This window comes from Salarias fasciatus (genome assembly GCF_902148845.1).
Source record: "Salarias fasciatus chromosome 7 unlocalized genomic scaffold, fSalaFa1.1 super_scaffold_4, whole genome shotgun sequence".
Taxonomy (NCBI): domain Eukaryota; kingdom Metazoa; phylum Chordata; class Actinopteri; order Blenniiformes; family Blenniidae; genus Salarias; species Salarias fasciatus.
The window spans coordinates 19,823,903-19,838,641 of NW_021941229.1; the positions used below are offsets into that span (position 1 = coordinate 19,823,903).

General features: G+C 46.7%; 1 protein-coding gene across 3 annotated transcripts in view; it reads right to left on the minus strand.

The window, feature by feature from the left end:
• lhfpl2a (LHFPL tetraspan subfamily member 2a) overlaps window positions 1–14,739 on the minus strand; it is a 41,820-nt gene that overhangs the window by 5,662 nt on the left and 21,419 nt on the right. For 2 of the 3 annotated variants that reach the window (XM_030085147.1, XM_030085145.1), the window contains one exon: window positions 2,672–3,366. In XM_030085147.1, coding sequence (XP_029941007.1) covers window positions 2,672–3,092 — 421 coding nt within the window. In that variant the 5' untranslated portion in view covers window positions 3,093–3,366. Of the gene's footprint in view, window positions 1–2,671; window positions 3,367–8,506; window positions 8,573–14,739 lie in introns of those variants that run through there. The other variant, XM_030085146.1, reaches the window with a different exon arrangement.

Sequence of the window (14,739 nt, forward strand, 5' to 3'; positions counted from 1 at the left end):
GGAAATCCAGCGCGGGAATTCCGCTCCTTATCAGTCAGAGCTTTTGCGTAACAGCAGGGTCTGAATCATGATCACTCATTTAAGCTCCTGTACGACGCTGTTTATGTTCCTCCACACTTCCAGCCTGCAGCTGAGTCACGGTCAACGGTCAGAGGAGTAACGGCGTGTGTGAGTCACAGCTGGAAACGGGGTTTATGATGGTCAACAACAACCATTCGACGAAGAGAGCGCGAGAATCCAAGACAGTTTTATGGCCGTGTTTGTTTGCAATCTTCAGCTTAATCTTTTTCAGCTGAACACTGAGTGACCAGGAAGATGTGTGTGAGGAGACTTTGCATTCCGGGTGTGTGAGGAGTCCTCGACCCTCGACAGAAGGCCGTCTGCTTTCGCCATTCCGTGATGTAGAGCGACAGGAATGACTTTAACTTCAGCAGAAATCTGAAAACCACCTGAGCTCACGCCGACTGTCACTTTAATGGCATGTGACACGCGGCGGCAGCGGCGGCCATCTCTAGTCACCGGGGGACGAGAGAGCCTGAGGGGTGACATCAGTGCATGAGAAGGCGAGGTTAATGGACCTGGGAGGCGCTCCAGTGCAATGACGTGACCACCTCTGGCAACGGCGCCACAATCCTCCCATCTGAGGTCAATCACTTCCCCAAACATCTGCCGTCTGGATCCAGTTTTCTCATCACCGGAGGGGTCGGCACACGTCGTGGAAATAATGATAAAGTCGAAAAGTCGGTGTGGTAGCCCCCGCGTGCAGGGGACATCAAGCCAGAGTGATATCATTCATTAGGATCACGGAAAAGACAGCAGCCGAGCTGACGGCTGTGACTGATGTCTGCAGGACGACGAAGCCAAAGAAACATCAGCGAGCGGCGACGCCGCTGGACGTCCGGCAGGCTGCGGGACTTATCTCTTCCTGAGATTGAAACGGGCGAAGAGTTATCGCAGGAAACGCCACCGCCTCCTTTCTCCCGCCGTTTGAAGTTCCTCTCGCCCCCTTTCCTCTTCCACATCCTCATCCTCTCCACAATGAGGAGACCCAGCGGTGGGTTTCCCCACTTTCATTACCTCCGGACTCCACGCTTTCAACACAAAGCGCAAAGACGGCATCTTCAAGGTCCCAGTCAATCCATGTAATAGACATTAGATACCAATAAAGCCCTGATGTCTTGATACTGATTTATCCACACAACGGATCATGATGACTGAAGGCAGAGCAGAGTGCACCCTGGACAGGTCAGCTATCTGTCACAGGACAAAGGTCATCAAATAATGCCAACTAGAACCTGTGAAAGCTCAGTAGCCTTGTCCTCATTGGAGTCCCAAACGTCTGACCTGCTTTGAGACGTCGTCTGCTCTTCCAGTCTGAAACTGACACCGGCTTCAGCTTTTTGGCTTCGCCAGCAAGAAGCAGTCAGGTCTTTATATATGACCTTGGGCGCTTTGTGCAGCATTAATAGTGTCCATTTGCTGCCGCTTTGCGTCACACTTGAGGCTGCACTGATCCCTGGCTACTCTCTGCACACAGCACAAGAGCCGAAATACTCTAGCAATGAAGTTCAGTCAAACAATGTGATATCAGTCATGTGAGGTCAACTGAAGGGCAAATCATTGAGGATTTCATGGGTCCTATCTTCATCACATACCCTTTGTTTTCTGTTTTGCCCAAAGAAACAATCAAGGGGACAACCATAATGACCAGACAGCGAAAAGAAAAAAGTAGACGTCCGCAAGCGTGATCTCATGGCCTCCTCCCTTCCACAGTTCACCGCAGTGAGTCAAAGAAGAGCCGCGATCCGACCTCAGACAGAAGACACACACCCTTCACACACAAACACAGATACGCGTGCGCACTCCTGCTGCGATTCAGGTCAACCGAGTCTAAGAGGAGCTCCAGCTGAAGGGAGCAAAGGGCCAACAAGGCTTTTCAACTTCAAGCTGTGGCTTGGGTTAAGCGTTTACCGGAGGCTCCACGAGTTCAAAACACATCATTCCAGCAGTGGTAGTTGTGGCGCTCAAATTGAAGGTGTTGGGCTGACAGAGTACGTTTTCATTTACCTTGATGAATGGAAGACGCTACAGGAACCAAGAGGAACAATGAGGGTCAGATTAACTAAATTAGCCCTCTTTAGATCCACTGCTGAACATACAAGACATTTTATTCCATTGTAAATTAGCCCAAATTGTGTCCTCACCCTACAAATACGCTTTGAGATTCACCAGCAGGCAGATACATACTGGTTTAGTTTGGATGAAAAGCTTGCAGTGGAATCAAATCATCACAAAGTGGGAGGAAAATTGCTAGAATGTGATGATAAAGCACAAAAACTTTGATGAAGGATGACTTTGTGAAGTGTGGATGTCAGACTGTTGGTTTGGACGGCGGGGTTTTGAAGCCATTTGCCCACTGAAAAGATAAACACGAATGTCTTTGATCAATCTGTTCCTCACCAGCAGGACTAAGACACGTCACACCGTTTATGGTAATACCAACATTGCTCAAGACATGGCGAGAACAATGCTGGGATTATTTCAAGTTTCTCAAGAGAATGTAATCTAGTTTCAGGAATTGCTTGTGAAGGCAATGATATCTGGATGGGTTTCAATTTGGCCACTAGTCCCTCCTCCCATGTCTGTTGCAGTAAACGTGTGCACGTCTCACCTGCGATCCCCTGCAGCAGTCCGCACACATTGAAGATGCTCTTCTTCATGATGCTCTGGAAGCACATGGTGAACACCGAGATGAACGCCACGGCGCACAGCAGCAGGATCCCCGCCGCCAGGAAGATCGAGGTCGCCTGCCAGAACCCGCTGGCAATCTCCCCGAAGTGTATCGCGTAAGGTCCGCACAGTATCCCCCGCTGCATGTGGGGCAGCTTTATGCAGCGGCCGTAGATGCCCAGAGTCGGCCGGTACGCCTCCCCGGCGGCGGTGGCCCCATGGGGGCCGTAGACGGCGTCGGGCGTGCGGGGGAAGCCCACCAGCCAGTCGGTGCTCATGAAGGCGATGAGCTCCCCGAACGCGGCCACGATGCTCAGCAGAGTCCACAGCATGGAGCGGCAGGTGACGATGACATGGCACATGCTGACGGCGGCTGGGAGCGAGCCTGCGCTCGGACGGGAAGAGGCGGACTGCGGGCGACGGCTCGGAGAGCTCCTCGGTCAATGATTCACAGTCCCGAACGCTGCGTTTCTCTTCTCTTTGCCTCTTATCTTCCACACGGCTGCCGTTCCTCCTTGAACTCGCCCTCCGTTGGTCGGCTCGGTCTCTCTTGCTCTGCCTGCCTGGTTTTTGGTGTCTACATTGTATTGAAGTACAGTTCCTTGAGCCAGCCCGCTGGCGTCACATCAGACACACCTAAAGAGATAAAACAGAGGCACACAAGAGCAGGGTGAGTGCTTTAATTGCATGTATAAAAGGTAATTGCATGTATAAAAGAGGAACTCTGAGAAGAGTTGGAGGAAGCACAGCTCCGTCTCCGGTTTCCCCCTCCACGTTATATCTGGGAAAAAACAGAGGGGATGAGGAAAGTGTGCGGGAGGAGGAGGAGGAGGAGTGTAGATCTTTCACAATGAGCTGTGCAGTGTTTGTTTGAGGTGGCCCTCCTCCGTTTTCTCTGTGTCTAAAGATCTGTGTCCACTCATCCTGCGCCCCACAGATCTCCACAACTGAGGTCGTTAAAGACAAAAAAACAAAGTTTACACGCACACCGCTTGAGTTTGCGCACGTGTGTACGTGCAGGCAGTGTGAAGAAGGAGATAGGAAGGTTAAAATAGACATGGAAAAAAAAAACGAAAGAAAAGGAGGCCTGAGGAGCGGATGCAGACGGGGGGGGGGGGGGGGGGGGGGGGGGGGGATCTCATCATTCATTCCACACTGCTGAGCCGACCCGGGGTCAAACTACGGCCGATAATGTAACGGCCGTCACGTGACCGCTGATAACCCCCCCGAGCACCACGAACCCTGCTGAGTCAGTGACACCGAGATCAGGTGGTCGCAGCTCGTAAAGCTCAGACACAGCTGGGGAATAAACACACCAAACCGCCACATCTGTCACAGCCGGATGACAGCATGATAATGCCCCGGACCTGGGAAGGACCTCATGGTACATACACTCAAAAACTTAACCTTCACGTGCTCTAAATTCTGTTATATTTGTAGAGCATTCATATATTGAATTACTGCACATTCTTGGAGTGAAAAAATTCACACCTGCGAAAGGAAAAATGCATCAAAACAGCTGTTTGTGACCTTCTCTAATCCAATGCACTGCTTCATCACAACAGCTCTATAAAAAAAGAAGTGATCTTCTTTTGAGATGCACCAGTGGGCCTAATCTATTGCTGTTAAAATGGAAAATAACCAGACCTCATTATCCCAGCCGAGCCACTGTGCCCACTACAAGCACGTGCAGGATGTGAAAAGTGAATTGAAGAAGTAATCTTGACGTCCAGAGCCTATTTTAATCGATTTGGTGTCTTTTATGGCTGCAGGCAGCACTGCCTGTCAATTTGTCCTTTTTTTTTTTCTCTTCATTTAAGGACATTAAAGTCAGAAGAGATTTTCATGCAGCACAATTCACAAAGTCATCATCAGCTTTGCACTAATTTTCATATTAACGGTTCAGTTTTTCTCTCCGTGCACAGAAAAGCCACTTAATGGGGCGTTTTCTGCCGTCTTAACTCAAGCTGTTGCTGAATGTTGCAAACAGCAATTTGAGGTCTTTTTCTATCTTTTTTTCCCCTTTTGTTTCCAGAAGCCCATTTCCTTCTCTTGGCCAGGTTTCAGACACTGTGAGCCATGAACCAATAAGCACTTGTAACTGGAGCCTCAATATCAGTTTCAAAGGCAGACGCAAGTACAAAGAAATCTGTGACCGTGTGCTGTTTGACCTTTCACAGAGGCTCCCGGAGGAGCTACACCCATGATAGTGACAATTTATGTGACAAAAGACATGGAAAAACGTGGTCGAGCACCTTGTGGGCATGATAAATGATCTTAACTAGATATCGTAATGTTAGTTACTTGATTATTTTATCTAAGCTATTTCTTTAAAAAGTGAAATGTTGAGAATGTAAGTAGTCCAAAACAAATAAATGAAATACGTTCAGTTCCATGTTTGTGGAAAAATAATCATACTCAAAAGTTGGAAAAGCAAGAAGTCAAACAAAAACAGGAAGTCATATTTCTGTCATCGGATGAGTTGACTAATTGCTGCAGCTGCAGACTGAAGCAAACAGTGAAGGAATAAAACCTCTCAGTCTGAGGCCTCTGGAGAGCAGACAGACAAGAAAGAAAAAAAAATCAAAGGTTTGAGATGTTATCTGAGAGACATTAACAAATGTAAGCAGAACCTACATTAAAACAGAAGCTGGAATGCCAGAGAAGATTAAAAAGAGCTCAGACGAGCCTTTTTGCCCATGTTATAAATACAACTCAGGGCCAAAACCGAGAGTTGTTTCTTTTCTTTGAGTCTTTCTCTCTCTCTTTTTTTTTTCTGCTCTGGTTTCCCTGCTGCCTCCTGGGAGTCTGTTAGTCATTCGCCGGGCAGCGTTTGGCAGAGCAGCAGAGGGAGCCGGGGGCCGCCGCCGACACGTGTGCCGCCCGCACCGCTGAGAGGTTTCCACTGCCCTGCCCTCCGGCGTGCCCCGACAGCGAGGGTCAGGAGGCACGGCGGCCGCTCGCTCACGGCCAAAATCCCCGTGAGTGTGTGTGCGTGTGTGTAACGAGCTTCACACAAACTTTGAACTCTGTCATCCTGTTGAGATATCAACAACTGTTCTCTTTTATTGCCCCTTTTTCTTTCTGTTTTTTCTTTCTTTTTTTTTTTTTTTCCAGCAGGGAAAATGACCCAGATCTGTGGTCTTTTTGCAGGGCAGTGCACATATGTGTGTCTTTGTGTGTGTGTGTGTTAACAGAGTATGTTTGGACTGTGTAAAACAGATGAGATCATAAGAGCAAGCACAGACAGCCGCCTCAGTGGACTTGGACCAAAGTTAATTTCATGAATCACGAGCGTTCTCATTGCCTCACCGTGAACAGATGCGGGAACATACGCAGACTCACAACCGGCACCGTTCCCACACCCCCTCACACTCGCACTGCCGAGGTCCCAGAGGTGTTCTGACGAGGCCGATGTTTGACGTTTGGATTTAAGAGTCAACGGGCCGTCCGGAGCTTCGGGGGTCAAACGTCTGCCGGCCAGTTGCGAAGGCTAATTCCTCACTGACGGGAATATTGTTGGAAAACACAGTGGAGCTGAAACAATGCGAACCAGCTGGGCGATACGGGGGCTTTGAAGGCCGGGGCACTTAACCTTTGACCTCGCCTGGCTGCATCGTGCGCCTGCGGGGTCACGCAGCATGTACCGGGAGGGGGGGGGTTTCAATTTCCTCAAAGTCGCCTCGAATGTGGGTTAGTGGAGCTGGAACGAGTCCGGACAAGTCTGATTCTGTGAAAGTACCTGGTATTTGTCACAGACGTCTGCTGGCCGTTCTCAGACAGGCACATCTGAACGAGAACAAAAGTTTCCCCATGTACAAGGAGCTGCTGGTGGATTTATGATGTCTTTTATTCTCTCTGAGTAACTCTGGGGCAGACAGAGGATTATTTGAGGCTCGGTTTACATATACAGCGGAGTTTACAGCCGTCAGACTGCAGCCACCAACCCCGCTGACCCACAACACTAATCCCCCCCCCCCGTGCGCACGCTTACAGGACGCCCTGCGATCCGACACATGGCCCTCCGAACGGAGCGGAGCCAGCGGGAGAAGAGAGAGTCGTCTCCACAGCTGGACCTCACTTTTATTCTTTAATTAGCCCGTCGACGCGCAAAGACGTTTTCAGAAACAACCTTCATGGTGGCAACAACGCGGAGCTGTGAGGGACCACCGAGGAGACTGCAGCTCCGCCTGTGGGGAACATGAACCCTCATGCAAGGCTTCCAGACAAGATGGAGAGATTTTTAATTAAGAAAACAGAATCAGCATCTTCAAAAAGGGTGCCACGATAGAGATATGGATGATTAGTTTAACAGGATTGTGATCTCAGAAGTGATTCAGGCTCTGGAAACTACAAATGTTTTTTCTTTTTTTTTGCGTTTCTTTTTGAGAAAAGGAAATTCATCCAAATCTCAAGGATTCATCCTCTGAAAATAACAAATATCATGCAAGATGATCTTTAAAGAAAGATTCCTCCTCTGAGGTTTTCTATAAACAGGTTGGTAAACATGGTGATCACTAATGTCAGTGTAGCTCTTTCAGACCACAAATAACTTTTTTTTTTTCTTCAAGACTTCATTTTTTGATCATGACAAATGTTTTTACATGATAATCACTAAAGTCGGTGCTCCATTTTGTGGAATTCATGGATTTTTCTGCCAAACTGTGAGTCAATGAGAACATGTGAAAATATCTTAAGGGGAAAAAATGAGAACATTCTCACTTCATGTCTTATTTGGTGATGTTGGAGACAGTGAGGCTCGCTGCTACCAAAAAAACCTCCTGATCAAACAAACCTTGACACCTAGTTACAGCCTGCCTGCAGTTGGATTCCCATTCATTTGCTTTCATGCACATTATGTATAGGTTTATAAACTGCGGTCAAAATCAGAACAATATAAGTAATGCACATGTTGAACTACTATTACTGCTTAAACTGGGAGCGACTGCTCTAGAGATGATCATCATTGTCAATCCAGTGCTTGTTAAGATATTTCCCAGCTATTTGTCTTGTTAAGCATTAAAGCTTTAAGGCACAGCTCCTGTTCAGACTGTCCACTCAGCTTTTCTCTTATCGCACCAACAAAACGACAGGAAAGGCCTTTCCACGCCGCCACTGCCGGGAAACAATCTGCCGTCTATGGACCTGTCACGACTGAACTCACTCATCAGCGCAGCGACTGTTTGTTTAGAGTCGGCTGAAGCTTTAAAGGCAGTTTCGCTTGTCGAGGAAGAAAAGGGAAAACATCAACAATACCTGTCGGGATGAAAGGGCGCGGATTTCGGCCCACTTTAGAATAAAGGGAAGTCTTGTAGTCTGCAGGCTGCTTGTTTGAATGAACTGGTTTGGAAATAGTCTTTAACTTTAACCTCCCGGTCTGTGACAGCCGTCTAAATGAGTCACTCGCAATCAAAGCGCAGCATGCATCTCTTTTGTTTCCCCGGTGAACGTCAGAGAATAAGACCCAGCCCTGTCATTATTTGAGGAAAATTGCAGACTGTAATGGGAACAATCACAGTGCATAACAAAGGAGACCTCGGTCAAGTTTTCCACAGCAAACGAGCAAATCTTTCCAAACACTTCTGCACATCTGCTCAGCATCCTGCGGCTCTCACACACTCCAGAGAGGCTGTGATACACATCAGAAAACGCTCTTTTTTTTTTTTTTGCATCCTGTTACATCAGCCTGGCACTAAATATGAAGACGTGTTCACCCAATGAGTCACATCAGGAGTTAAATCCAGGACAGCTCATAAGAACGTGACGATAATCCAACCTGTCTCCATCGGCCTGCAGATGGTCCGGCTCTCCTGGAGATGTGGCTCCTCTGAACCGACTCTCCTCTGCTCGCGCCGGAGACGCCCGGACCCTCCCCTACGTCCCTCCTCCCACGCCGTCGCGTCTGCTGCGATTGGCCAGGCCCACAAGCCGGAGCCACACTTCTTGAGAGGGTCCACATGGTGGCCATATTTCAGTGCTGAATGTGGGTTAAAACAACAAAAGCTGGAGCAGCAGAGGGTCTCGCTCTCTTTCTCTATCTCTCTCTCAACCAGCCAAAGCCAACACCTTCCTATTGGTTCTAATGAGGATTGTATTTTCACTGCTCTAAACCCAAGACACACCCAAAAAACTGTGCTTAGGGTACGACACAAATTTACACTAAAGATGTAATATTGAACATAATAAGACCTGTCAAACCTGCAAACGTGACTATTAGATGGAAAGATGGAAAGGAGCTGAATATGACCCCCGGGTTAAAACGAGTTTGACACCCTTGGTTCAGACGATAGGACAGTGTTTCTTTATGCACACACAGAAAAAAGCTACGTTTCTATGTGAATTATAAGCTGCAGTTAGAGAAAATACAAAGCTGTTCCAGTGTAACTGTGCATGTTAACTTAATTTTACCGAAGTAGTCTTACAGTGTACATATTGACTTACTTACACTTAACGCAGTTTTTACTATATGGCGACGCTGCTGATTATATGAGTATGTGTCTGTTTGAACGGCATCAAAACAGAATTTGCAAGTGCTAGGTTTGCTTTTTTTGTGTATTATCTAGAACATGAAGTACACTTTTTAAAGATCATTCTGCCAATTTCGCCAGTTGTTTTATATACTTACACTCCTGTTTGCTCCTTGGAAACATAAAAGTATATGACTTATGTGACTTTAATGCAGCCAGTACATTTCTAGCTTGGAGTCTGAACTGGAAATATGTTTGTTTTATTACTTATTTTATGCATGAAGTGCAAAAGTGAGCCACTATGCTGCCATTAAGGGTCACTAATCCTGTTTCTTCCTCCTTCAATCAACAGTGAAAATGGCTGATGAGAAGGCTGCCGGGATGCTGAGACGTCTGACTGACCGAACAGATGCTTTGGTGTCTGACTAATTGATTACTTCTCCGGCTGATTGGCGCAAAGTGTCCCAGGACTGCTTACAGCAGCAAACAGCGCTCATTGTGCCAACACCACTGCAGTCAGCTGCAGAGTTTCTCCCATTCTTAGTGTTCACTCGCAAATGAGTTCCATATGAAGACGAAAAAAGTCGGTGGGGGGAAAAAAAAAGGGACTGATTTAAACAGGAAGAGAAGCTGATCGGCCCTCCTGGGCACTCCACACCAAGGAAAGCCAGAGGAAGAGGCCTTCCTTATCAGTCTGAATGGAAGACGGGCCGGGTTAGCAGTTAAAAACAGACGCTTCGGGTTCACATGCATGTCGGCTCAAGATAATAAAAAACCCTCCTTTGACCCATTTCTAATAAACCCTGGTGACTCATCCTGACTGAGCGGTATGAGAGGAGGTTAATGGGCCATTTAAAAGCCACACAAAGTCTGCCTGAGAAGTCTAGAATATCACAGAAATGCTTATTCTTTTTTTTTTTCTTTCCCTCAACAAAACAGCAACTGAGTGTTGGTTAAGTCTCCCGCCTGTAAGCCACACCCCTCGCCGCCTGCCAGCTTTCCATCTCCGCGTTGCACATATGCAGTTTGGAGCAATAACGCCAATAGCTTTACCATTCAGAATCTGCGAAACAATGAGCCCTTCATTTCAAACGGAGGTTGACAGAAGCGCGTTTCCCATTCTGCATGTCAACTCGTGAGTTGGATCGACTAAATATAACTCTCTTAACTATAAAGTAGTAAAAGGAAGCTAATATTAGGTCCATTACCAAGATAAAATCACAGTCCCTTCATGGCTCGTTACAGGTTTACAGCTTACAAATGAAAATGTAATAAAGTGTCTTTAATATATTCAGCTTTGTGCATTAAAAAAATGACCATTTAACCACTGATGTTTTTAAAAAAAAAAAGTACATCAACATCACACACATGTGTTTATTCATCACAAATCAAATCACAACTGCAAAATTCTACAATATTCTAATATATCCAAAGAAAAACCATAATAGGACATTTTCTGCACTGTTTTTAGGCCGTCCTCAGAAACGGCCCAGCGCCTTCGTGAGAGAGGGCCTGTCTGCACCGTTTGGGTTCACTGTAATGTTTTGGGAAATCTGGAACCGGACATTGGCCTGGAGGTGTTTGGGTTAAGTTCAGCGCTCTTCTGTTTGTATTGCGAGTCCCACCCGACTCCCAGCAGATCTGCTTCTCACGTATCACCTTGGCGATTATGCCGTTCAGACGCAGATCAGACTCAGATTTGCCCGGGTATCGTCTTACAGACGGGAGAGAAAAGCAGGAGAAGCCGCTAAAGCCGGGGAGAAGATGCTCTGGGAGATTCAGACAGAGTACAGACCCTCACTTCAAAGAGCGGGGGATCACAGGGGAGTAAAGATCCACAGGTACGCGGCAGACGCACGGCAGGCCGGACCATCACTCACAGGGCCGGACTCAAACCCGCCTGGTCATTCATCTTTCCCAGTCAGACGTTGATCAATAGCACCGTGTAGATCTGAAGAAGTGAGATGACTGAAGCAAAGCAGAGCGACAGCAGCTCAGATAAAAGACAGTTTCACTAAAATGAGGATTTCCATGAGGTGAGGGAAAACTTTAAGACTTTATTCTTCTCACGATTCGCACTGACAAATGAAAAATTGATGACTTGAGGGACGGAGAAAGCTTGTATTCTTCCCCCCACCTGTAGAGAATGAGGTCTTTTTGGAGTTTCTACACATGTCCTGATAATGTAAAAACACAGCTATGAGCATGGCTGCGGTGCACACGGTAACGTCTGAGCGTCCACGGGTCCAGGTGTGCCAAAGCCTCCGTCTGATAAAGTGCTCAAAGGAAGGAAGGAACTGATTTCAGGGCAGAGAAACCAAATGCTTTATTTTGGCTCGTGTCGACACTCGACTCCCGGACGTGCCTCGGATATCTGGTGGAGGATTGTATCTCCACGTGTTTTCAATCGCGGCTGCAGCTGCACATGTTGCGATTCTCCACCGTCCAGCCGCCCTGAATACGGCTTTTAAAGGTGGCCGCTTGGAAAGGACGGATTGGAAAGCAGTGGAAAGGAGAAAAAAAAAACCCCAAAGATGGAATATGTGGTTCAGCTCAAATCTTGCGGAGTATCTAGTTGAGGAAAATAACAGCTCGCTGTGCAGCGAAATCACGTTATTAGACGAGTCTCGAGTGCAAAACAAACGTTGGGGAAAACAGAGAATCTGACGCTTGATGATAGTGTACGATTGTGAACAGCATACCGTCCTCTTATCCTCTGTGATTATGGCAGAACTTCACCTCAAGAAAACCAAAAAAAAAAAAAAAAAATACATAAAAGAGCCATCTCATAGCAGATCTTCCCTGTGCAAAACGTTTGAACTGAGGTTTAAACACCTTATAAAGACAAACTGCAACCATCTGCCAACTTCAAGGATGCAGCTACATTAAAACAACTGCTGCGTACCGTCACTGGAACGTGGCTTTACTGAATGCGCTGCGGAATCAATATGCTGCAGTCTGTAGCTCTTCAAAAAAATGAAACGTTAAATTTTCGGTTGTGTCTTTAACACCCTGCGATTCTGTGACTGTGTTCAACGAACTGCTGCAGCTGCTTCAATTCTGTTATCTGCTTTCAGCCGGTTAACAATCAGACATGCTCATAAACTACTTGCTTAATCCTTTAAACAACCATCACTAGTCAGCACCAGAAATATTGATCAGTTTGTGTTTTACGCAGATACAAGACACTGCTTTGCTGTCGTGCGTCCGCTCACCACTAGTCGGAGCTACAGAGCAGTCGGAAGACAGTCCACCTCCAAACAACGGTACACAAATGAAGAACGGTTTTAAAAACAACGCTGCGGAGCGAATGACGTTTCGATTAACCATCACGCAGAATATTTTTCTAAAGATGAAGCAGTTCCACCGGGACACAGAAAAACACGTGTCTCGTTTTCGACATATTCAATTTAAACTCAGATGGGACAGAAAATCTGGACCATCATAAAGACATGTTAGCTTAGCTATGTAAACCAATTTATATCCTAATTGTAAATTTTACTCGAGTGAGTAAAAAATAAACTTTTGCCGGTGATCCTTTATAATAATGAAGTGTAACGTTTAGATCAGAGACAACAGCCCTTTTGGACACATCTCAATTGCTCCAGGGATGAAAAACAAACTTGGGAACACCTGATTTATATGTTCTTCTATATCATATCTTCTCTCACAACATATCTTTGGTACATTTGGCGCAGATTCGTTCATTTAATATGACAGCTGGGGTCAAGAGACAGATAGATTTTCCCGCCGAGGTCACGCCTCATCATTCTATCCATTATGTTGCTGTCAGCAGCGGCTGTAATTCAGCGTATCCTAGTGCGGCCGCATTATCTCCCAGGCATATTTGCTAATTTATGTACTTGGCGGGGGAGTCCTGCCGCAGCATAAACATGCGGATGTGTTGAAGGTGAGGAAATCCCAGCGCTGAGCTGCAGGAGGAGGGGAAGCAAGACAGGAGCGTGGGAAAGAAAGAGAGGAGGGGAAGAAGGGTTCGCGGCGGAGAGAACCCGGGCGTCGAGCGGCCCCCGCGGCTTTGTGGTCAGCGGGGAGCGCACCTGCGAGAGGTGTGGAGTTAACGTGTCGGCCGCAGAGGCACCGGGAACGTCTCACACCTCGGACTGAGACGAGAGGTCAGAGCGAAACAAGCGGCGTCAGGGGGAAGCAGGAAAAACAATCCCATCTGTCCCCAGAGTCTTTTTCAGCTCAAATACATGCATGGAGCATAATAAAAACACGGCGTGGCCGTGTATACAGGAACACATGTGGATCTGGGCTCGGAAAACACGCGCACGTTTGATCTCGGTCAGCGTTTCCCCCCCTGGAAACATCTGTTTATACAATCTGAGTGACGGACCGCGTGTCAGTCTGCGTCTGAGGCGGAGCAGGAGTCGCCCTGGTAGGAGGCGACGGAGTGAAGCCTCTGCAGGAGGAGGAGGAGGAGGAGGAGGAAGGTGGAGGTCAACAATCTTCTCATTTTGACCATACGACCCAAAAAAAAAAAGGGTGACGGACGGAAAACAAAGACCGCCTGATGTACGGCAGCCGGGTCTCGAAGTGGGTGGTCTACGAGATGAGGGAAGGTTTCCGTCCACCTATCCTCCACACCCACTACCGATAAAGCTCCAACGAAGGCCATATATAACTAGAACGCTGTAAAGATCGCTAAATAAATGATAAGAAGCTAATTAGAAACACAGACAATCTTACAAAGACAGCTGGACAGGCAAACAGACAGATAATTACTAAAAAAAAAAAAAAAAAAGTTTGCAAGTTTTTACCTGCTGGCATCGTTTTGCATTCAATCAACTTGTGACGGTTCAAACAAAAAGTGTTTTCAATTGCAAAGCAAAATGTGGAATATCAAGTTCTGTTCAGTCCATTGTTTCATAGTTTTGGCCTCAGGCCTGAAGGATTGCCATGAAATTAGGTACACGGCCGGACCGTACACCGGTTGACAATCCTCTGACTTGTAATCTGCAGATTTCATCATCGGGTTTCATGATGGCGATATCCAGTTTGCCGACATTCGCCACGCATACCAGAACAAATGAGAGCGCAGCGGTGAAACCGCAGAGAGCGCCGAACAGACCGGGCTGCGTTTGCTGCTTATTCATTTTTTTTTTTTTCCTCTGGTTGAGATATGATGTTGAAGTGTTTCATGATTTCAATCTCTCGAGTTAAAATTCTGCAAACTGATACCAACATGACAAAACTCTTTTGGAGACCAAGTTGAAAACGAACTTGTTATTATTTTCCATTAGTTAGCTTTTTCTTTTTTTATGGCTTAAATGTGACCTTGACTTGAGAACAACCACTAAATGCTGGGTCCCAGATCGGTAACAGACGTTAAATGTCAGATATGGTTTCGGTTGATAGTTGCTGCTCCGGTTCAGGAATCAAATAAAACAAAATTGTTCCTCTTTGAATGGTATTTTTATTACAGCGAGCAGAAAACAGTATTAAGCTCCCAATAACCAAATTAATGTTTATATTTATAAAATCTAATAATCAAACAGTCGGTAAAGCATCAAAAACTATT